The sequence below is a fragment of the Pelecanus crispus genome, chromosome 4 (assembly GCF_030463565.1).
Source record: "Pelecanus crispus isolate bPelCri1 chromosome 4, bPelCri1.pri, whole genome shotgun sequence".
Lineage (NCBI taxonomy): Eukaryota > Metazoa > Chordata > Aves > Pelecaniformes > Pelecanidae > Pelecanus > Pelecanus crispus.
The window spans coordinates 16,397,410-16,422,372 of record NC_134646.1 but is presented as its reverse complement, the minus strand read 5'-3'; the positions used below and the strand labels follow the sequence as shown (position 1 = coordinate 16,422,372).

At 38.8% G+C, this 24,963-nt stretch overlaps 2 protein-coding genes across 6 annotated transcripts in view; one reads left to right on the top strand and one right to left on the bottom strand.

Moving 5' to 3' along the window:
• Positions 1–5,765, top strand: part of OTUD4 (OTU deubiquitinase 4) — a 32,937-nt gene extending 27,172 nt beyond the window's left edge. For all 5 annotated transcript variants that reach the window (XM_075709839.1, XM_075709840.1, XM_075709841.1 and 2 more), the window contains 2 exons: positions 687–727; positions 3,055–5,765. In XM_075709839.1, coding sequence (XP_075565954.1) covers positions 687–727; positions 3,055–4,299 — 1,286 coding nt within the window. In that variant the 3' untranslated portion in view covers positions 4,300–5,765. The remainder of the gene's footprint in view (positions 1–686; positions 728–3,054) is intronic.
• A 1,567-nt stretch (positions 5,766–7,332) lies between these two features.
• On the bottom strand, positions 7,333–24,886 carry ABCE1 (ATP binding cassette subfamily E member 1). Its single transcript, XM_075708644.1, has 18 exons — positions 24,831–24,886; positions 18,862–19,029; positions 18,469–18,554; positions 17,849–17,946; positions 17,338–17,455; positions 15,256–15,393; positions 15,017–15,086; positions 13,813–13,909; positions 12,739–12,828; positions 12,019–12,140; positions 11,113–11,334; positions 10,563–10,622; positions 10,420–10,478; positions 10,138–10,248; positions 9,901–10,043; positions 9,683–9,805; positions 8,429–8,540; positions 7,333–8,188 (listed from the first exon to the last, which is right to left on the bottom strand). Exons 2-18 carry the CDS (start codon positions 18,962–18,964, stop codon positions 8,141–8,143), a joined length of 1,800 nt encoding a protein of 599 aa, XP_075564759.1. The 5' UTR covers positions 18,965–19,029; positions 24,831–24,886; the 3' UTR covers positions 7,333–8,140.
• Between the last annotated feature and the right edge of the window lie 77 nt (positions 24,887–24,963).

Below are 24,963 nucleotides of genomic sequence, written 5' to 3'. Positions count from 1 at the left end.
GGTTTTCTTTTCTTAAAATGGAGATAAAGACAGCTTGCTGCTTTTTTAAGTGTTGTTATTCTGTGTCAAAAGATCTAATTGTTGTCATTCCATGATTTAAGGTGTGGGAGGGAATACTGAATAGAGTTGTAACTCTAGTTTGCATTGCTAACATTGCCATTATTTTAAGTAGTTACACCCAGAAATCTGATATGATCATTATGTGGCTCTTAGCTTGACCCACCGTAACTTGAGGTTTTGTGAATGTAAAGGACTTTCTTTGGACAACTGCTTCCTTTTACAGTAACAGGTTTTTTCCTGTAATCAAAAGCTTGGAAGTTCTTGAGCATTTCCTTACTGATCTGGGAAAATACAAGTTTTGGCACACTACAAATATGGAATATGCCCATAAAGAACATATCGTGTCTGCACGGTCGTGTTTGTTTACTGAACTATTTCTTTAAAAACTAGAAATTCAGTTCCACAAACTGCTAAAACTGAAGTTTTAACTGCAGTTGTGTTCTAGAGATCTTACTGTGGCAAAAAAAAAAACCAAACCAAAACAAATCAAAGACATGCAAGCAGCAACTTGATACCACCGTTTCTCTACTGAAATGGCACTTTATGCAGGGACTAATTTTTGGATCAGATGAAGTGTAGTATTTTAGGTCTTCATAGATCTTTTTCTGTTTTTTTTTTTTCCCTAGATAAGAATATTCTTAGATTTTTCTTCAATCTTGGTGTGAAGGTAACTCTTCAAACTTACTTATGTTTTTGTGTTTGTTATACCATAAAATTTGCTTGTATTTGGTAATACTTAGAGTGCAGAAGTTTGGTTGCTGCAGCTGTACACTTCAAGTTCATCTTCAAATTTGAAATACTTTCTTATTTTGTCTTCTATCAACTGGGACCCCAACAGTGATCCACATTGCAGTTCAAGTCAACAGAAATAAAATTTATCTCAACAGTGATAGTGAGAACTGTTGGCTTCCAACTGTGGCTATACAGTCAACAGATTGTGCTTTAGAAATTCACAGGCAAACCATTGTGAGTTTGAAGATGCATTCTTTCGGAAGCAGTGTACAGTAAGAGAGAAAAGGCCCTCTGACTTTGGCCATGTCTGTGTACCGGCAAAGCCATTGCAGTACAAATACCTAGTATAGGTTTTCCTGTGGACACTCCCTGAAGTAACCTGCATGTCTGTCCTTTCTGCCTGAGTTAAGGACAACAGTATTTTACTTCTAACCTTCTAAGTAATTAAGCAGCGGTTGATGTGTATATGCGGTACAAATCTGCATGTGTGGTTGGGGAAGAGGCTTATCCAAAAAAGGCAACATTTTCCATTTCTTGGTAAGGACTAGTTGTTTGCTTAGTTTCTCCTTTCTGCACATAAAAATGTTCCTTTTCTACCTTCTCTTACTCCTTCTGTCAGGCAAACTACTGTGGAAAAGGTGCTGAGAGCTCTCAGGCTTATTCCACATGACTTTGGCCATAAGTAATGCTTTTCTTCGGTGTCTCTGCATGGAAAGAGGGAATGTTCAGCACAGCTTACAAAGTAAATTTAGATTTGATAACTGTGTGCCTAATGCAAGTCTCTTTGCTTAACAGAAGATCCATAAGTTGTTAGCAAAGTGTCACTGCAATACATTTAAACAGAGTTTGTTTTGTAAGCCTACATAGATTTGGGACTCTCCTTACTGGTACTTTGTAGTATTTAGGATATAGTCTGTCATTTTGGTGCTTCAGCACCATCTACTGGTCAAGTACCCCTTAGAATCATAGAATCATAGAATGCCTTTCTAGTAGTTGTGCTCCTCAGCTGGTGACCAAATAGTATGGTAGACCTGGGAGCTACTTTCTGCATGACCCTGTCCCTCTGCCGTCTGCTTTGGTCCCAGATCCTGCCGTGCTGTTACCCACAGCCTCCCAGCTGCTCGTTCAGAGTGAACCGCCTGGTTCCCCTTGAGAGGAGCTCTGGGCAGGCTTCTCGGGAGGCTTTGCTTCAGGGACTGTTTCTATGGATGGCACAGGCAAGACGGTGCCAGGTTTTGCCCTCTGCCTACTCCAGTGTTTTCTTAGACAGCCTTGTGCCTCCAGCTGCCTTGCATGGTGTTCTCTGTGGCCTGAAATAAGTATATTTGGCACATGGTATTATACAACCATCCTACAGTGATGCTCCTGGACCAGTTGCAATGTACTGTAGTATAAACGCAAAGTCTGCATTTAGAAACTCTAAGTCTGAGCAACGTAGCCATAAGCCACCGTGTGCTAGTTAGTTAACCAGGACGGAGAGGAAAGGGAAGGGGGTCCCCGCCTGAGGTGGATGACTTCAGTATTGTGAACGTAGCTTGTGTTTGCTAACGGCACAGAAAAGGCTGCTGCTGAAAACGGGGTGTGTCCATTGTGGGACTCCCACAGTAGCTGGAACGTGTGTTGTGTGTTCTAATCAAACCTATCTCCCTACTTTATGAAAGAGCTTCTAGGAAAGCTGATCTGTGGGTTGGGTATATATACATGTATTTCAATCTTCACAAATTGTCCTTGGGGAAATGATCTAACTTCGGGTCTTGGTGTAGGGTTTTGGTTTTGTTGTGTTGGTGTGTGGTTTTTTTTTTTAAAGTGGAAATATGTGCATGGTATGACTTCTTGTTGTTTTGATTGTTATCCCGTAGAATTTTGAAAAGTGAGCTGGTAGGGCAAACTACAAATTAAAAATTGCAATTCTGGAAAACTAATTTGAAATCTGTGTCTTCAAATGCATAGCTGAAGCTTGATTAATAGCATCATGTGTTTAACTATATAGAAATTGCTACCAGGTTTTCTTACTGGTCATAACTGTTGCCCATTGCAACTGCATTTGGAAGGAAAACAAAATACGAGAACATCATCCTGAAGTCCTACATACGAGAACTGAGGGCAGTTGCTGTAAATAAAATTAACCTTTACTTCCAGTAATTAACTGTTTCAAAATGGTAAATGACCTGTGTGCTATTATGTCTGTCTGAACATTCAAAAGACCAAATACTTTCTTTTTTTTTTTTTTTTTCTCCTTCCCCTTTCCCCCCGCTCTTGCAGGCATACAGTTGTCCCATGTGGGCACCCCATTCTTACTTGTATCCCCTGCACCAGGCCTATTTAGCTGCTTGTAGAATGTATCCAAACGTGTCCCTTCCTGTGTATGCGCACAACCCCTGGTTCCAGGAGGCTCCGCCGACTCAGAATGAAAACGAAACTGCACGAACAAACAGGCACTTTCCTGTTCCGAGCGAGGCCAGATCCAATGGGCAGATTCCACAGGTTGATAGCAGATCTCCATCGCTGCCTCTGATTATACCTACAGCTCAGGTGTCGGAAAGTCAAGGACAGGTCTGCGTAGAATCGGAGAATCTAGTGCAAGCTCTGCACGCAAACTATGAGGAGTCTCTGAGAGGGAAAAGTATGTTCCCGCAGCCACCCTTTGGACACAATCACTTTTTAGGAGCTGTTCCAATAGCACCTCCTTTCTTTCCTCACTTTTGGTATGGGTACCCAGTCCAGGGTTTCATTGAAAATTCAGTAGCAAGACCTAATGTTGTCATGTCCCCCGAGGACAAAGAGGCAACAGCCAGCACCTCTGCGAATGTGTATGTGGCTAAGGCGTGCAGCCCTCCGGTTCCTGTGGCAAACTGTGCAGAAGAGCTTCAGAAGACTAACAGCAGTGGCGGCTCGAGCACCCTACCGTTCCCTGTGGCTGGTGCAAGCGGTGAATGCAGCGCCCCGAGAGAAACTTCAGCTAGGGCACCTCAGTTGGAGCAAACTTGTCCTTCGGCTTCTCCTGCTAAGCAAAAAACAGCTGGGCAGCAAAATCGTTCTCCGCAAACGCAGGGGACCGAGAGGCAGGCAGCAGTGCCCAACACTCCGCCGCTGTCGGCAGAACCACCGAAAAATGAACTGAAAAATAGCGTTCCCAGTCGCAAGGAGAAGACTGATAAAGGTAGAGATTCCAAGGGCGCTGGAAGTCTGCAGACAGAAAGCCGGGCACAGAGAACGAGGGAAGAGAGCTCTGAAGATGAGAGTGAAGTGTCCGATATGCTGAGAAGTGGTAGATCCAAGCAATTTTACAACCAAACTTACGGAGGAGGCAGGCGGCCTAGACTTGAGTGGGGTTATTCCAGCAGGGGAGGATACCAGTTCCAAAGAAATGAGGAAGCCTGGAAAGGACCACCCAGCAGAAGCAGAGATGACGGCTACCAGTATCAGCGAAACTTTAGAGGGAGGCCATATAGGAATGACAGGAGAAGGGCAACGCTGGGAGATAATCAGAGGGGGCATCAAGCATAGAATGAATGGATAATTGAAAATTTTAAAATGCAAAAAGTAATTTGAAGTAGCAGTTTAAAATCTTAACCATTCTTTTTAGTAAAGTTCAAGGATATGTTTAACTTCTGGTGAGTAAAGACTAGGAGGATGTGAACTCCTACCATAAGGTTTTTTTGGGATTATAGAGTTTGTTTGGCTTAGCCTTTTTTCTTCAATGTCAAATTAGGGGGGGGGAAAAAAAAAAAAATAGGTTTAGTGTTTGATAATCCCCCCCCCCCCCCCCCAAGGTTTGAGTTTGTGATAGGAGATGGATATGTATGTTTACTGGAGTGACAAATTATAGCATATGACGTGATCTAGATTCTAGAAGTGATGGTAACATTGCACCAAATATAAATGTATATTTTATCATACAATGCCTTAGTTCTGAACTGAGCTAAAGGAATTCTCAGCCTACTGCACTGTTGTCTTTGATAAGCTTCCAACCCAAAGGCCTTTCATCTCAAAAAAAAAAAAAAAAAAAAAAGTAAAAAAATAAAATACTGTCAAACTTGAATGTTCCTCTTCAGTGTGTTACACATATGGCAGCCAGCTAACCCTGTGTCTTAGGTATGTTGTATATAGTTCTTTTCATATTCATAGGGTATATTTTTGAATTTTAAAAAGCATTTATTTGTTGAAATCAAAATCAAGACAAGCAGTCAAGAATAGCTGTGTATGAATTGGTAAGAATGGCTGTTTCCACCAGGAATTCTTAACGGTGGTCTGACTAGAATGGTGCCTATGCCAACCGAATAATTACAAAGACAATAAAAATGTAGATGCTATGCATTTCCAAAATAATTCTGCATCTGTTATAATAGCAGAAGTTTTTTTAATGCCACTTTAACACTAATGCACTGACAAATCCTAGATATTTTGTGAGGAAAGATGCATAAAGTACATGTTAACGTTTTTTTTAAGTTTGTATGATTGAGCTACTGTTCAGTATTCTTTTGTTGTTGCACTGTTGATGCAAATTTGTGTTTTGCATGTACGACTCCTTGCTGGAACGACTTTTAAAAGCAAGCTGGAGAGTCTCGGCGTGCTCTGCTCTTCCCTACAATTCAGAAGAAAGTGGCTTCTGCCTTATATTTTTACACTGTGTCAGAGTTCTGATGCTGTTTCTGACCCTGATAATACTCTCTGCAGTGTTCCTGTTGCCTTTGCAGTTTGGATGGTCAGCTGTCCAAACACGGAGAGTGCAGCGTGCACAGTATTCACTCGGCTCTGTTGCTCTGTAAAATCAACTGTTGTGTATATTTTTGTATCCCTGTATATACTAGTGTAGGTGATGGTACCCTTTCATTCATGTCTGAGATTGTACACCCTCGATCAGGAAACTTGAGTGATAGTTATGTGATAAAGAATTTCTTTCCAGATGCATGCCATGTATAAAACCCTACTTAAAATAAATGTTTGCCTTTTCACTTTCTTTCTAAATGATATTTATGTATTTGAAACTGTTGCAGTGACATTAAATGTATGGTTTTTGTCCTGATGTAGGCACTTACAGACAGCAGCAGAACTATAAACAATCAGATAACACATAGGCAAGCTGCAAACTAAAAGGGGATGTAAACTCGATTTTTAGTTCTTGTTCAGAATGGTAGTGGTGGGGCAGTGCTGTGGTGTTGTGTGTTTTGGCTTTTTTTTTTTTTTTTTTAAATCTAAATACTTTTCCATTCAGAAATGTCTTCAGAATTTTGAAAGAGGCAATCTTCAGTTTTTCAGGTCGAGAACTGAGCAAGCACTGAGGGATTTAACAGTTGATACTACTGGGGTCCTCTGTTTACCTCTACTACTTACAAAGACTTAAAAGGGGCTTCTTGTCATCATTCCTGGGAGGTTCTGAAGTGTCATTCCAGTTGTAGCCCAAATCTGTCCAGCAGTCACTGAAGTAATCATTTAGTACCAGAGCAGGCTTTTAATCATAAGCTTTGTTGCAAGAACAAAGGCAGTACACTTTCTGTAGAAGCTTCTTGGGAAACAATGGAAAAACATAGGCATGGCAGTGCTTCCGGAATTTACTTTTTAAAAAATGACTTAAAGTATTTAAGCTGGGCCTATGCCCTGCCTAGCTACTCTAGGATGGTTAAGGACTGAAATGTGCAGATGTAGCATTTTCTCCACTTTCACTGTTGATGTAAGTATGGTTTCCTCTGTCTTTGCTGAAAGACTTGTAGATCGATTGGCCAAACCCTTTACCCTGGGGCAAGATGTTTTAGGTTGCAGGATCCCACTGGTTAGTAGGGGACTGTATGTAATACTTAGCATATGCTGAACTGAGGTATACAGCTTCAGGTATTTGCTAAACCACATCTTTACCTTACCCTAATTAGGACTGATTAACAGAAGATGCAGAACTCAAGTTCAGAGGGATCTGTACTCATCTGCGTGACTTAACTGTAAGTTTTAGTTAGCCTTTGGAAGTTTTTGTCTAAACACAGCGGGGTGGTGGTGGTGGTGTGAGGCCATATCCATTACCTGTGCTGCTTCACAGAGTACCTCTGCTCACATAATAGAGATGGAGTTCTGTTGTCAGTTAGACATCCTAGCAAGATAGAGTGTATGTAACACCTGATAATTGCCAAAGTTATAAAATATCCAGGCTACTACCATATATAATGGCTAAAAAAAACCCAAACAACCCACAAGACAAACCACTGCCTTCTCCTGTAACTTATGAAGCAAAAATGTAAACAAAGAACAAAGCCATATTTTCTCATAACATTTTTCACATGCCAATGAAGGCAGAACAGACAACTGTTGCATGGACAATACCCTTCCTTACTTTTAAGATATAGCTGAAAGTTAAGGAACCCTTAAATATAGGCAGTTTTCCCTCTGTCTCCCTGAAGGACCTTACTTTATATGGAAATTGATTTTTGGCAAGCTATTTTTTATTTACCTTCATTTTCGCCTATAGCAAGGATCAAAGCTTTTGCTTTAGGCAGAAGTAATTCTTGCACCTTAACTTAATCTATGGAAAGATGGTGGGTGGGTTCTATGGTGGGTGCCAGCACTTACTGATGGAGGAAGGAGTTGGAAAAAATGGCCATTAACCTTTCTTCACTACATAGGTTTAAGTTACAGAAGACTAAAAGGATTTAAATATTTTCTTTAAGACTTTATTTAACTGATTATTCTCCTGCAGCTAGGCCTGAGAAGATGCACAGGGACAGATAACTAAAAAGGCGTAGGTATCTTCCTTTATATTGTTTGTACTGTCTTTAGTGTGTTCTTTTCTATAGTATGAGAAAAGGTGTGCATGACATCATCATATAAATATACACTTTTGAATTAGTAATTCAAGAATTTTTGCACTGTGTCATAGAAGAGCTGTAAGGTAGGAGGATATTTATTCACGAAACCCTCGTGGAGAGAGATTCAACCCTTTTAGAATAGGAGTTGCTTCTGTAGCTTGACATTCTTAGTATGCTTCCCTCCCACAGAAAACAGCTTCAAAGATTTTTAAAATGAGGAAGTGCAGTCAGTACTTGGTACATGAGTAGGATACACTGAAATGAAAACCTCCCTTAAATTTTGAAGAATCAGGAGACTCATTTGCACAATTCAAGGTGGTCTATTTTGAAATTATTACACTGAAAATAGGGCTGTGTCACCAAAATATAGAAAGTGGCAGTTTTACTCAGACTAGGATTTAGACTGCTACTGGTCTCAGATGTTACACGCAGCGAAAGATTTTAAGCTCTGAAAGATTTAAGTGTTCTAAAACCTGATTGAGCCTTCTCATCCACACATGTTTACATTCCAATGTGCATTTCTATATGCCAGTTACAAAGATGTTCAGATTAAATATTTAGTCATCCAGGAAAAAGTAGTTTCCACTCTTCTTTTGTTCCACGTCCTTGGGAAGAGAAGAAAAGGTCAATGTTACTTGACGTGGTCTTTGGCAGACTTGAACATAGCTGAACTAAAAGACACTAAACTCCTTTCTAGTTTCCTTATTACTCTTACTACTTGTTTCATGGGCTGTTTTCCAGCACTGCAAAACTACCCCATTAGTCTTCATTTTGTTCCTTATTTCAAAACCTGGCTTTATTTTAACAGTCATGGCTCCTTTACTGTAAAGGTGCTTCTCTCTTACCTTGATTGAGTTGAGTTTGTTTATTCTTGGTCTGTAGTTGTTGGGGTCTCTTCTAAAAGTGATTTCAAGTTGAGATAAAAACTTATTCATTCCAGCCAAAAGGGTCTGTGGACTGTGAGAAGAGAAGAACATTCCAGCTAAATTTTCAGAAGTTCTGTACTACGTAGCTTACAGGCAGCTTTGCTCTCCATCCTGAGCTCATTCAGGTCTGGTAATACAAGATGTAGCCCATGCTGGTATGTCAGATACAGCTCACATTGCAGTCAAGTTCTGTCTCGGGCAAGAAGATGTAACTACTACTCTCATCTTTCAGCGGTATCTCAGCATGGTGCTACAAGTCTGCAGACCGCTCCCTTCCCGTTTTTACTTTGTATCCACACGTGTGTGCGTGTGTGCACACTCAGTTATTTACATTCCAAGAAAAAACCAGAGCTGCACCATTAGCAAAATACAAGAAAGATCATAGCAGATACTGATGCTGAGAAACGGTTGCGATCATGATTTTTTTAATTCAGACAAATGTTTTTAGAAGGAATACCATCAAAACCAGGCTAGCAGTGTGTTGTAAACACAGTAAACACACTGCTAGACCAATGTGTTTACTTCATCTGGCTCGCATTAAGTACTTGGTAGTTACACTGTTCTAAAAGCCTGCTTTCCAATAAGGCTGCTCCTCAAAAAGTCTCTGTAATTTACATGAAATTATTTACAGGAGCAAAAGTAGACATCTGAAAAAGTAAAACTCACAGACAGTGTACATTACACGTTGCTGTCAAGACTTGCACTTCACAAGATTTGCATACAGGTACCCTCAGTACAGTGCTTGCTTTCAATACCTCTGAAATTTATGTTCATAAGCACAGTTTACAATGGGTCCTTTTTTTCATTCCTTACAAGCCATGCCACTTATTTGTTCTCATCCGACTGTAACATAATTGGTGTGCAGTTGCTTAAGGCTAGTTTAAGCCAGAAGCTGGTCTAGTTTCTAGTTTTTGGGGGCTTGGTCACATTCCCCAATGATGCCCCAACTCTGTGTCTAGGCAGCCTCTAACAGTGGGTCAATCCCGTTTTCTTTTCCTCGCTTCAAAACAAAAGCCAGAGCCCTCAGGACACTCTTGGATCACTTCAAATGCAGCTTAGATTTCCAAAGGCAGGGATGCTTCACCTCCTTATTTTTGTTGATGCTTCTGATAAACCATTTATTTCTATGTTGTCCTTCTACATCTTGCTTACTAATCCAAACAAGTCTCTTACCTGTTCGCAAGTGTGTTCTTGGAAGGAATACCATCAAAAACAATCACACGATCAGCAAGATATGTAGCCATGATAAAATCATGTTCTACCACAAAAGCTGTTTTTTTAGCATGGAGAATGAAACTGAAATAGAAATAAAAAAAAAGAGAGAGCTGAATGTAAACTTACTGTAAAACTACTGAAAGTTTCAGTTATTTTTCCCATCATGTATACTTTACCGTTTAATGACTCTAGCAGCCATTAGACGTTGTTCAGAGTCCAAATACGCTGAAGGTTCGTCAATTAGGTAGACATCTGCAGGTTTACCAAGACAAAGAGCTAACGCAACGCGCTGCAACTCACCACCAGACAATGTTTGAACCTAGTGCGGGGGGAGGAATAAGGCCGTATTTAGTTCACGCACAGGCAGAGAATTAAAGAAGAAAAGTTAGGATGTTGTCTCAGGCAATTAATACCTCCTGGTCAATGATGTTTTCTATTTGAAGAGGTTTCATTACATCAGTTACAAACTGGGGGTGTGTGTAGGCATCTCGGATCTTCTCGTGCAGTAGCTGACGGACACTTCCCTAATAAAAGAAAAACGATGCCACTCAGTTTTATGCACCCCACCACAAGAAAACAAGAAGAGAGAGAATTAATAGAGCTTTTTGTTCTGGGCATAAAGAAATTCTACCTGCATACTATGAACATGCTTTTCGTAGCAAACACAATACTTAATAAATAACGCTTAAACGTACTGTAGATTTAGGACTGATCTTCTGTGGTTTGTAGCTGACATTTAGAACTGGGACCTCACCTATAAAAAGATAAAATTGATAATGAAAACAAGAGCCTTTCCAGTATCTTCAAAAGAGGTTTCAACTAAGGTATTAAGCACTACCTCCTTCATCAGGCGTAAGTCTTCCTGCAAGCATTCGGATAAATGTAGTTTTGCCAGTTCCTGAAATAAAATGCAAGTTACATATTACTTCAGACTTTTTAGCAACTTAAGACCTCTAACAATCAAGTGCCTGATACAAAAAAAATAAAGACTTTATAAAGAACACATTTTAAAATTAGACTGCTTTGAGAATCCCTACATTCACTTCCAGCAAGCAGTGCTTGCTATTACTTGCTTTTTCAAATGGAAGAGACATCTAAAGCTACAGTAGTCTAGACTTGCGGCTAAGCTCAGCAGGTCAATCCTCATCCTTCCCATCTAAGTTCTTAAAACGGAGCAACTGGCAAACACAGTGGCATCATTAACATCCAATAACTTCAAGTTCCCGCTGTTTGGAGAACAAGCTCATGGCGTGACATCTCCACTAGGAAACAAGGCGTTCAACCCGACTCAAAACCAGTAATTTTGAAGCCAGGCTCCCAGGCTGAAAAAGGGCTTTAGGAGCATATTTAGGACTGTAGAAGCAGTTTCCAACAAGAACCGCACTTACCATTTTCCCCTAACATCACCATAATTTCAGAATCGGTGAATTCTCCAGCTACTATGGATAGTTCAAATTCTCCCATCTTTTTTTTCATTCCTGGATATTTGTACATACACATCTTTTTAACCTCTTCTTCATTAGCTGTCTCAGCCACTTTAAATACCAGAGATGCATCTCGAAACCTTAGATTTTCTGTTGGAACATAGCCGTCTAAGAAAATGTTTATGCCTACGAAGGGAGGAAAAAAGATCATTAGAAAAGGTCTACAACAAAGCAAGACAAGATGAATTTCAATTCTTGGCTGTAAATTCCAATCAGATAAGGAGAACGTTGGATTTTAAATGGCATGTTAAAAGAGGCAGCAAAACCTCCTATTTGAAAGTGTGTGCCATTAAGCAAATTGACTGAATCTTACTAAAACTACAGAAAGGCTATAGAAGCTCTTCCTGAAAACCTAGTATTAGTAGTTTGCGTAGGGTTTACAGAAACCACTGCTGTTGGACCCATTCTCACAAAACCAGTTATGACTGAGTCTTCGTGCTGCAAGTGTGGTCAATTCAGTTGAACACTACATACCTCTGTACTGTGCAAACTGTCTCCTGCCCTTTCTCTACTATTTATAGGGTCTTTTGTGTAACTCCACTGTTTACAAAACACCTGCAAGTATCAAAATTATGTCCATAGCAAGAGACAAAGGGCATTTCATAATTAAGACTTTTGGGTTGAGTTATAAATTTAGGATCATGTAAAACAGAAATTCTGCACAAAATAAACCAGTAGTTTTTTAGGTACTGAACTGTAACAGGAAGGCGACATGTTCACATAATAGACAACTAGCATTTTGCTACCTTTTTTTTTTCTTCCATAGAATTTTTTTGATACGTTTAAAAAGAGAAATATGGCAAGAATTACCTTCTCTTACGCTGAAAGGCATAGTAACAACACCGTAAGCACTTGGCACACCATACAGGCAGCAGATAAAGTCAGAGAGATAATCTAACACACTTAGATCATGCTCTACAACAATAATGTACCTGAAAAATAGAGCCAGAGAGATGCTTTTATACTTCAATACAAAAGATTTTTTCTCTCTTTCTTACTCTAGTCTTGCATAAGCAAAAGCTATCAACATGATTTTCATTTAATGTGGTTTCTCAGCTTTATACTAAATAAGGACAGAGTTCAAGTCTCTGATAAGCATTTTTTTAAACTGTCCAATAAACAGATATTGTGAATGACAAGTTGAAAGTCCATCTTCAGTGTAAATCGGGAGCTTCTTCATGTACAGTAAGTGGAAGGATATTGATTGACTGGAGTGAAAAATACTTGGCACATTTTGAGAGAAAAAAAGTCTTTGTGAGAAGGGGATGGAACAGAAATATTCAGGTGAAAAATAACCACCTATATTTTCACATCCTTATTACAAAATGCTGAAATCATATAGAAACTACAGGAAATAAGTTCCCAAAATGCAAAGGAATAGAATATTACTGACTCAGAATATTTCAAACATCTATTAGTGTACCATACTGGGAAGTCAGCACTTCTAGGGAGATGGACTGGATGTTTCTTCCCTCTGTAAACAGTCACCTGTTATTACAGTCTAGCAAAACATTTGAAGTTTGTATTTACCTGTCAGGGTTTATTAGGGATCGAATAGTAATGGCAGCCTTCAAGCGCTGCTTGACATCTAGGTAGCTAGAAGGTTCATCAAACATGAAGCTAGCCCCAAAAGAAAGAATGAAGTCTTAGTGAATGCAAGCTTTCTACATATTCAAACCTAATACTAACATTTTAGCCATTAAATGGACAGAAATAAAAAAATTATCATTATTTATATTGAGAAAGAGAGACAAACAATGAGAATTATGTACTGACACCTGCCCTGAATCTCTGATGACTGTCACGTGAAATAGTTAAATGGTTCGAGTTAAGTATTACTTTGCCAAAAGCTCTGACAAAGTTATCAAATGTTACAAGAAATCAGCAATCAGTTAGGAATCCCATGCACTCAGTTCTGATTCAGCTTAAATTGAATGTGAACTGAAAAGTGCAAAAATACTTTAGGAGACTGGAAGAAGGACATCTTCCAAGAAGAGAAAAACACCACAACAAAACAAACAAGAAAACCCACCCAAAACCTGCACCAACAAAAAAAAACCCCAGCCAAACAAAAAAACCCAAAACCCAAGCAAAAAAACCTTAAAAATCAAAACAAAACAAAAAACCCCCAACCCCTGTAACTCTTTTGATCTCGCTTTCTTGGTCCCAAGGAGTCAGGAAACAGCAGAGACTAGACAGTAATTTCCTGGTTGCAAGACAGGAGAAGAGGGACACAAGTTCCCAGAGGTGGGGAAGCATCTGCCCCTTTCTTACTCAGAGAGGCTAAGCAAGGCACACTGTCAAACAGGATACACATATGTGGGATTAGGGAAAGGTTATGAAGGTGTGATGCTGAAATTTAACACTGGCCCGTAAAATTAGCTATTTCCAGTCAGATGAATTAAAGTATAAAAACCCCAGAGATCATATACGGAGTAAATATGGATCTCAGCTGCTGAGTTGGTAAAAACAAGGTTTTTTTTAAAATCCTTTTGTTTAAGTATTTCAAGCAAAAGTATTATTTCTAACAATAAATGTAAATTAGAGGACCATATTCTGAGACAGATTATTAGAAGCAACGTGTAACAAGTAAATTAAACATACATATCAGCCTTCTGAATGCAAACAACTGCACAAGCAAATCTCTGAAGTTCTCCTCCTGAAAGGTCCTCAACATTTCTTTCTTTCAGATGGGTTAAGTCTGCAAATAAGTGGTTAATTTTAGAAATGTTATAACCAACACAACAATTCCTATTTGTATTACCTACAGAAACATGTATAATCACAGCAGACGTCCTACACAGACGAAAAAACAGAAAGTAAAATAAGTGTTCAGTTTGTATAGCAGCATCATAATGCTATTTGTAAGTCACAGCACGTTATGGCTTCTCTGCAGCATTAGCTGATTAATTTGTGTGGCTGCTTCTTATCATGCAGAAGGATTACATTACTATTTGTTTTTCCACCATATATTTGGTAAAGATTTCTGGCCCTAAGAAGAAACTATACCAGTTTTAAAAGTGTTTCTTGTTAGATCTGGCTGAAGAGTTCTGCTTTTCAGGAAAATCAAGTCTCCCAAATGTTACAGCAAATAGATGAAGCCAGTATTTTCTCATCAGCTTTATGAACAACAAATTTCATGAATATACTGTTTCACTAATAAGTTACGTGGGACTCAAAGACCACGCTCTTGGTAGCTCAAAGCAGCCCCACCTTCACCACCCCAATCTACTAAAAAGAACCCTGTTGTTAATTTAGCAACACCTAAATTAACACCTAAATTTAGTAACAACTGAATTCAAAACAGATGTTCAGAATTCAAATGCAGATGTTGTTCTTACTAACTGCATTACTCTCAGAAGTTGGTATCACTCCCATTAAAATTAGCTATATACAGGGTTTTTTTGGAAAAATTCGTACTTGGATAGTATTTTCTACATGCAATGGTTCTCACAAGAGGGGATGCTAAGATTTTGCCAGAGTTGTAAGCAAGCAAGGGCAGCAGATGGTAACTGAAATTTTTCCAGATTTAAAAATAAATGCTTTCTACCATGAAACAGAAACTGCATTAGGTTCTGTTAACTAGCATGTATCAATTAGTTTGCCTTTGCCACTAGGAAGTATTATTTGCATTTCTTCAGATATGCTTACAGCAAGCCCTAGGCTTTAAACTAAAGCATCTTTACTTTTTTCTCTTTTTTTTTAATAGGTATAATTTAATCTACTATCACATTAGTAGTAACTTTATTTTTTCAGTAAATACGAATTTCTCAAATGCTTTGAAGTTTGACTTCACAAAATTACTTACCAAGCTGCTGACATACAACAGTTTGTGTTTTAGTTTCATCCTTCCTATCCAGAATTGATCCCACTGTTCCCTGCATGATAAATAATAAAAAAAACCCCGCAATGTTATTTCAACATTAAAAATTTCAGACAGTACTGGATTTTTGACATTGAATTATGCTGCTAAATAAAATCTTTAAACACAAAAGAAGTATTACAGGAGAAGCTCCCAGCTTTCTATTAGCTCATAAAATTCCTCACCTTTGCAGCTTTAGGGATCTGGTCCACATACTGGGGTTTAATGATAGCTTTCAGGTCATCTTCCAGGATCTTGGTAAAATAATTTTGCAATTCAGATCCTCGGAAATAAGTCAAAATTTCTTGCCAGTCAGGTGGATCCTGGGACAAAATTAAAGCCTGTGTTTACTTATACCATTCTAAAAATACCATAAAAAATATCTAATTTTAAAATTCCATTCAATACAGCAAACAGAATATGCTTGCAAGATTAAAAAAAAAGCCTGGATAAAAGCTAGTTACCAAACTGTTATGTTGCCTCTGCAAAATTATAAAATTGCAAAATGAGGGGCAGAAGTTAAGACTTTTTTTTCCCCCCCAGGTGTCACTAGCCTTTTCAAGAAAAAGCATTTTAAATTTCCACCTAGGACATCCAAAACTGTCCCTAGACAGTTAAGAAGCTATGAGTGAAACTACTTCACGGGGAAAATAATAGCATGGATTACTGTAACTGCACTTATTAACTATCAGATCCAGCTAATCCAAAGGAAAAGGGTTGGAGTGATAAGACCAACTTGCACAAAAGATGCAATAAAATTTGGTAATTTTCTCTGCTTCTAGCAAACATTTCCAAGGAAACAGAAGGAGAAGACAAAGGAAAAATGACCAAAAAAAAAAAAAAAAAAGAGGAACTGTTCAGAGCAATCACCCAGGAAAAAGTCCCAACTTGTACAGTTTCGTTTTACACAGCGTACTACTCTGAATGGTGCTGAGTTAAGTATTTTGATGGTAAGCAGTACGGAAACAGAGCGACACAGCCGTATTTCCAAACCAAGCAAATACACAGAGGAAATGCTTCATAAGTTTTAGCGCAGAAGCAACATGGAAGATTCAATTCATACCACGTGTTTCTGTGGTCATAATGATTTGGCTCTTCACAGGAAAGTCTGATTTTGGAAGCATGGTAATTCAATTAAGTACACATTCAGAAAGTCAAAAGTTTTGCTATTTCTGCAATACTACCACCTGAAACAAGAAGTCCACAAAATAATATAAACCAAACTTGAAAGAGAACGGAAAATGTAGCTGGGAAATTATTATTTCTTTGCAGTTTTAAGTGGCAGCCATGAAATGAACAATTTATTAAAACATTACTCTTTCAGGTAAAGAAACTGATGAAAAAAGTTTGACCACACTTGTTCCTGCAAGTCCTTCTTGAAGGACAAAAGTGACCATCAGAATTCAATTGTCACCATGTACTCTGAAGGTGAGAAGGCAGTAACTGAAGTACTGTCTGACAAGAGTCACAATAGTTATTATTTATGTCTTTAATATTCACTCTTTGGAGTAGTGCTAGGTAAACAAAACCCTGTAAATTATTTTGCTTGCTGGCTGCACAGTTTGACTTAGTGTAAATACATAGAAAAATGGATTATGATTGTTATTATGATTACAAGTTGTTCTGTGTCTGGTTCTCTAAAAATACTATCAAAATTCCAAGTATCTAGCAACATGAAGAAACTAAGGATTTTCAGAACTCAGTATTAAAGTGTACAGTGGGAAAGATCTTCAACAACAACTTATGATAACATATTTTATGAGAGATCATCTTCAAAGGAATCAAAACCAAAAAGCCTAAGAGATCACAAGGATACATGGTAAGCGCTCATAGACGCTAGAGCTGTTCAGATAAAAACAATGCTGAACGTAGAAGAAACTTCAAAACTTGAGCTACCTATATCCCTTGCTGGGGAACTGGTAAATTATGAAGGGGAAAAAAGTTGACATTTTTAAAGACTGGTATAAAAAAGCAAAACCCTTAAGTGTGACTTAAAGACAGAAACCTACCTCTGATATTTATCTTCAGTGTGTTACAATTATAATTATTATCCTTATCTTTCTTGAAAGACATACAGAATTTGGGAAAAGCCTTTGTTAACAACATCCTTCTACTATTGTTTCTGTGTGGAGTAGCTCACTGGCTGTTAGTAGGAAAAGTGCCAACGTCCTCCCAAATTCTATCGCATTCACAGATACAAAAATTCAGTGAAAAAATAAAACCACAGCTATCTATAGTGCCAACTCTATTTTATTGCTGATACATACATCATATTTCCCAAGATTTGGCTTCTGTTTTCCTGCTAAAATTTTCAAGGCGGTTGATTTTCCAATACCATTGGTTCCAACCAATCCCAGTACTTCACCTGGACGAGGGATAGGCAACCTGTATACAACATCGATAACTTTGGATTATATTAACGCCGTCAGACACCAACATTTGGTGGTAAAGTAAATGTTACAACCTGTTTTCAGACTTTCTGATTATTTCAGCCTACTTTTAACTTGCCAAGATATAATTCAAATTAGATCAATATTCCTTAAAAATAGAAGATCATAAGAAAGATTTAAGAGCAGTCTGTTCTTTAAACAGAAGCTCTCTAAAATGAGCACTAAAATTTTGTTTCATTGTAATACTTTTTAATAAGAAAAAAGTAATTAACATTCAAAAAGAAAGCTACTGAGGTAATAACCAAGAACACCCTGATGTGCACTATGTTTAGGCTATCAAAAACTTGAATTTTTTGCCTCTTTTACATTGATTTGAAAAATAAAATACCTGTGAAGTTTGAAGGCATTGGCACAATATCTATGTGTTGTTTCTTTCTCCAGGTTGCTAGGTAAGTTAACAATTGACAAGGCTCCAAAAGGACATTTCTGTAATTGAAATGAATTTATAGATTACTGTTGCGCACAATTTATTAACAAAATGCTATGTTCTGTACTGCACCCAGCTGTGCATTTAAATATTTTTAAAAGAACTTTTACCAAATTACTTCACTTCCATTTACATAGTCAACTTTCCGAAGAAGTTCTATACCACATTTTTCAAATTAAATAGTTAGCAATTTAGACTGTCAGTCTACAATACCAATAAGGCACACTGCATATACTCTCTAGCTCTTTTACAAAAACACCTTTCTCCTGCTTGGCACCTATAGCCACGAACAAAACCAAAGCTACAAACAAAAAGTTACAACCCACACCCTGCAACCCAGCCAGTTCAGTAAACTGACACAGTACTTCACTTTCTATAAACAATAACAGTTAACAAGGTCTGATTATTCAGGGAAACAAAACTGCTTTTTGAAGTTACAGTATGCATTACTAAATATTTAATTAATAATATTTAACATTACTAAAAATTTATCACTTTAACTAAAGCAGCCTAACGTTTACCTTGATGCAAATACCACAACCAATACAAAGTGTTTCTGAGATCCATGCTATTTTGCTCTGTGATGTGACTTCTATGCAAAGTTTTCCTGGTGAAAGAGAATAAGATTAACTCAAGACAGTTTCTAATGAATCAGAATTCTTGCCAGTACTACTAAATTCCACAGAGGAACACGTAACTGATTAGCGTTCACTGAAGCTTCAGATCATCTGAAGAACTGAAAAGTGGCATTATTACTATGAATTGTTCACGCTTTCAGTGATACTTCTAAAAGCTTTATGAAATGAAGCATGAATGATAAACAAAAACCTAGCAATTATAAAAAACTAGTTCCTTCTAGTAGAACATTATTTAAAACTTGTCCAGTTGCTTAAATACTTTGTTACATCTCTTACCCATTCGAACCACAGGACAACTCTTCTTGCATTCTTGACGGCATTTCTTTGGCTTACACTTGTCATGGTTGACAATAGCAATTCTTGTTAATTTGTCTGCCATAATGCACAATTTAGGGTTAAACACATACACCAATTATGAGGAGGAGTACTGGGAGTCTTCCAGATCTTAAGGGGGGAAAAAAAAAAAATCCAAAATAGAATATAATTACTGACAGCACAGAGAAGAACATACATATCTGAAGTTATTACTAGCAGAGTTCAGTGTCTCAGATACAAGTAGTAAGGGTACTGATGTATAAAAAACTGCACAAGTCTTCAATATCAGCTTTCCATTCCATTACTATTATCTCCACTGTAAAATAAAACTGTGATTATATCCGAGAATGTATTTGTTTCCGAGAAAAGCATGTCGTAGTAAGAACAGAAGAATCTATACTGCTGCAAATTTCAGTTTCACGAGCTGCCTTGTGTAAAGTAACCTTGTTCATGTTACAGTGTCTGGTAAAGTCAAATTGTGACTACAACTATTACTCCAAGAATCTGATTATAATATTCCTTTTGCAAACTGTATGCCAATATTCTATATTAAATAATTAAAATGCTGTAAAATTTAAACCATTTTCAAAGTGAAAATCTGTAGTTGCATATAGAAAAAGTAATCCAGGCAATGTGAACAGACATGCATGATGAGGTTTGATTCTTTTGAATTTCGTTAGTATTTGAATAACTACAATTACATTCTGCATTTCCTAATACGGTATCAATGACTATAACATATTCTAATAAAAATAAGCAAGATTCTTTATAAAATTACTTTCTTTTTAAAAGAAAAAGATCTTGGAATACTAGATGGTTAAATATTCCTGAAATCATAAATAAATGCACTCAAAGAAGTGAAAGGACTTCTTGTATTCCTTTACATAACTGTCTCTTCCCTTGCTTAGATATTTGGAATGAACACTGACAAGCACTAGATTGTACTGGGAACTTACGTCAACAATTGTAGCACAAAGGAGGGAAGGATAAAGAATTTTAAATTTAAGTCTTGATAGATTAAAAAAAAGGTGGAATGTATTTTAAAGTGCATTTATTTTTCCTCTACCATATTCACACAAACTACTGAGAAGAACAATAATAATGACTTTATCTTCCTATGAAGAATCTTCCTACACACCTAAGGACAAGTCCCTCCACTTGCTCCCACTCCAGAACAACAAAGACAACTGAATTATGAGGCTCTCGGAAGTTTACAAGATATTACAGATGACAAGCAGATTTTTTTTTTAGGTCTAAAGAAAGACCACAAATAAAGTACAAAGCATTTCCAGTTCAACACCACTAAATAAAGTGATAGCAGCGCTACACATTATGCCAATTCAAAATAATTTCAATTCAATGCAATATGTATCAGTAGTTCAAAGACATAACTGGGAAGGAGTCTTGAAATACTTCAGGGTTCCACACAGTCTGCACATGCACTTCCTTCCAAGAAAAGGATTCCAACATTTCTTATTAAAGAAAGTATTTTCTGCTGGATGTCCAGTTCATCTTTGCTCCACCAAATTAAAGTATCCTGCACCACTTTAGAGACTATTTACTACATATGGCTATTATATGAAGACAGATCGTGACTTCCAATCTCCTGAAAGCAGCAAGAATAAAATAGGTGTTCAGCCCATTTATCACATTAAAGGCCATCCTTCCCTAAACCCACCTGTGAATGTTAGTTGGAAGAAATCCTACAAATACTACTGTAATATGAAAGATAGGAAGAGACTGGCATCTAACAGGGAGCAAAGGTCAGAAATGAAGGCGTTATTGTATCTTTAAATCCATTATTACCATAGTTATGAGTATTTTAAGTGGGTCCTTTTAGAAGTGGTAGTCTTATTCCTCTTTTCAATTTCCAAATTATTTTTAAATTAATGTCTAAAGATATTCTTCATCAGATATAAATGAATGTAAGTATTAGTCATGCTGCCAACCTTACTGCGGCAGTTTCTACTTTTAATATTTTTTTTCTTTAATCTTTTAACATTTTCTAAGCCAAAAAGTCCTAATAACATAGTTGATGTTTTCAAATAAATGACCGAATATTTAAAAAAAAATTAAAAAGGGATTTTACAGTTCTGTATTGTCAGACCAAATTGACTAAGTAGGGCTGAACATTGCAATTAAATCTGCAGGTGAGGCCAAGAGGCATGGAATAATGGGTTTGGGATTCTCACTTTAATACATTTTTCCTACATAAGAAAACAAGAAACTGGAAATCTTATTCTTAAAACTGTAAGGATGTTTGAGTCAGGGTAATATTCTAGGAGACAGGTACTGGATTTTGTCAGTGCTTCAAATAAAGATACGTTCTTTGGGAATATATCCCAGTGCTTTTCATAAAAGTCCTGTAGTTTGCAGTGCATAGAGTATTTTGGGGTGAATCACTCACTCTTTGGTTTCCCAAGGGAAGTGCCTAATCTGCGTCAGCCCTTTCTCCAACAACGCCTGTGTGGCTGAGTACCCCGAGCAGACAGACCACACTGCCTGCCTGCCAGGCAGGGCTCTCCCTACTAGTTATCTTAGCTCTAACTAGCATGTAAACTTTCTATGGGTTCCAAAAGCAAGCTCTAGAAGACAAAGCTGCTGTACTTCAGGAGCTTGCCTCCCCTACCCGATCTCCCAAACCTCTCTTTGAGGCTACTGCCTGAGCAGTACAGATAGCAGACCAGACAAACTCCCCACTCAGCCATCCACCCTTCCAGTCTGCTGTTCAGCTTAAAGCACCACAGCAGAGTGGGATGGGGGTTGCTTGAAAAGACCGAGTCAAATATGGCTTGAAACAATTAGTTTTTGCTACGTACCTCAACAAGCTTTCCACCCAGTCTTGGTGGGATAATCAGACTCACGTTTACACTACTACCCATTGCTGAATCAGACCGTGGTTGGTAAGTAATAAAACAGCCTAAGATTTTTATTTTTCTTCTAACCTACTTATATGGGAAAATGCCCATCTGTGGTGAAGAGTTTTGAAGGGGCCACAGAAGTACACCAAGCATTTATAAAGTACTTGGCGGGGGGAAATAGAACTAATGAACCGGCACGGAGACATACACTCATGCCTCCCTGTCCCACCTACATGATGGAAGTAGTGTCAGTTTATCCAAAACACTCTCCAGTGTCTCTTAAAACTATTTTCAGAAAAAAATATTTGTGACTTCTGCCACTTTTGCAGTATTTCCAGGACTGTCCTTATGTCTATGGTGATAACTGTCCACAAGAGAAAAGAATAACTTCTACTTAGAACTGACCGTTCAGAGCAAATTAAACAACACTGTCCAAAACCAGACTGAACTCTAGTTACATATTTGTATGCAGGTACTTCAGTGGTATTTAACTTAACATACCAAACAGGATTGTTTGATTTCGAGGTGCAGACAGGAGAAGTCTCAATACACTGAACACAGGCCAGCAACACATACAATATGCATGTGCTACAATACAGCATACTCGTAATTGTTAAGTACAGTCAGCAGTTTAAGGGCAGGAGAAACTGGTATTCAGAAGCATTTAAGTTCATGTCTGCATTTCTCCTTTCCAAATCAAGAAGAACAGAACAAAAACCAAAGTACGAATATATTAATTTGTTACTAACTACAAGAGTACAGCATTATTTTGAATTAGTGAATTCTTACGGAGTGACAACAGAAAATCTTTCAGAACAATGGACTGATGTCACAGGTGAACGAATGAGAGAAGGAGTAACAACTGCTAGCAAAAAAAAAAGTTCTAACCACCTTGAAAACATCACTTATTGAAGCTAAAAGCTGTCCATTAAGTCCAATTATGACACAATACAAACATTAGAACATGTCTAAAAATAAGACACAAAATGTGTTATCACAAGCATTTTAAGTCAGCATTCTTAGGGTCTCTGACACAGTTGCTGCTCCCTCTGACACACCAGAAGAAATAATAAAAAAACCAAGCAAACTCACAAGCATGTAAGCAGACCTTGCTACCTGTCACAAATGGCAACAGTAATGTAAAATCTGTAGAAAAAATGTAACGTACCTGCATCAAGAATATTTATTTCTTTCACAGACATTAGAGTTATATTAGAATTTACTAAGTCAAGTGAATTATGACTAAGAAGGATTTGTAATTGCACTGAATTATTCAGACTTAAACAAAGAAACATTAAAAAAAAAAAAGTAAATGAAGACTGAAACATAACCAGAGACAATTCCATTAAACGATGTGAAGGCAAGAGCTGTGTTCACAATTGAGCTATACTTCAGTTACTTTGCAGAAAAACAGTTAACGTTTTATTAAATTACATTGCATCAGACCTTGAAGATAAATGCTGTGGAAGGAAGTGAGGATGAGCAGCATTTGCACTTTCCTCCGAAAAATTAGCCTCAAGAATTACCTCTCAATCCATTGCTAATGGACTACATAGAGTCATTCCATAGTAAGAACAAGAAAGTTAAGAAATAGAATACCCAAGGAAAATTTACATGAAAGACAAAGAACAGATTTTCAAACTGCATATGGGAGATGACTACATTTTTAAGTGTCAAAGCAGAAATAACAGTAAATGCTACAGGAACAAACAAAATCTACTATGAATTAAGAACTAGTCTAAGCTTAAGGTTTTGACATTTGTTTTAGAAACTCAGACAGTGCACAAAAAGAAGTTCAAACAAGCCCCAAACCTCCCTACTGCATTTAACTCATTCTATTACTCATAAGGCATGACATGAATATGAAAATAAATACAATGTTAATATGAAAAGCATATAGTCAAATATACTGATGCAGCATAACGAGTGGGTGTGTTTAGCCGGTGCTGAACAGTATTAATTATCACTCAATCTTTAATATTTCCTTTTAACACGAAGTGAAATGTATGAGAATAAACCCATGAATTAGCAATCTACCACATGAAAACTACAGCAGTATTTCACGACCACGTGCTTAGGACTAGAGTTTAGGAAACCATAGCAAAGAAACTTAAATTAGGACTTGAAAACTGTCACAGAAATTTGCAGGTGAAATAACTAAGTGCATTCCAGAAAGGAAAGACCACCACGGTCCTAGAAAAAAGCCCTGCCAGGTTGTTCTTTTGTTTTTACACATACCTTCTGAAAAACAGCCTTACCCTATTACCTTATCAAACCTGCAAGTAGTCTTGATCTCCTCACCGCAGAATCACACATATGGATATTAACTTTCCCCAGAATAAGGCAAAATATTTTTTTTTTTTTTTTTCCTCCAGAAGAGGAAGTCCCTGCTTTCACAGGAGAAAAATACCGGCTTTCCCTTCCCCGGGCCCCGGCCGCCACAACGCCAGGAGCCCGCGCAGATCTGCACACGAAAGCGATTCCTGCGGCTGAAGGCAGCAGCAGAAGGAAACGCTGTCTCCTCACCCTGCTGCTGCTGCACGGCACAGGGCGGCTGACGAAAAAGCAAAGCACTGGAAGATGACGTACAACTGGCCAGAGACGACGAACTGCACGTGCGGACAGCGCCAGCCGGGGAAGGGCCTCCCACCCCCCCCGGGCCGATCTTTCTGCCCGCGCCGGGCCCACGCCGGGAGCCGGTCCCGGATTCCGTGGGGCGCGCGGCCCGGCTCCCTCTGAGGCAGGGGCACAGCCACTCCGGGGCGGCTCGGCGCTGCCGCGCAGCCGGCCCACCTGCAGGGCCAGGCCGGGAGCGGCCGGCCCTGAGGCCCGGGAGAGGAGCGGTCGCCCCCCCCCCCCCACCTCCCGCGGGGGCTGGGGGCGAGCCCCAAGCCCCAGCGCCGCGGGTGGAGGCCGCCCCCCCGGGCCGAGCCCAGCGGCGGGGGCAGGGCCAGCAGCACGGGAAGCCGGCGGCGGCGGCTGCTGGCAGGGGTAGGGGCCCCTTCCCTACCCCCCCTACCGTGTGAGAACGCCGGTGTCTCCCCGCCCGCCCCGTCAGAGGCCGCTTACCGGGAGATGGGGGGAGAGAGCGAGGCGCCCCCGCTCCCCGGCCGGGCCGCAGCGGGGAGCCGCCTCCCCTGTCCCGCGGGCCGGCACGCAACGTGCTCCCGCCGCCGCCACCCGGCCAAGATGGCCGCCGCCC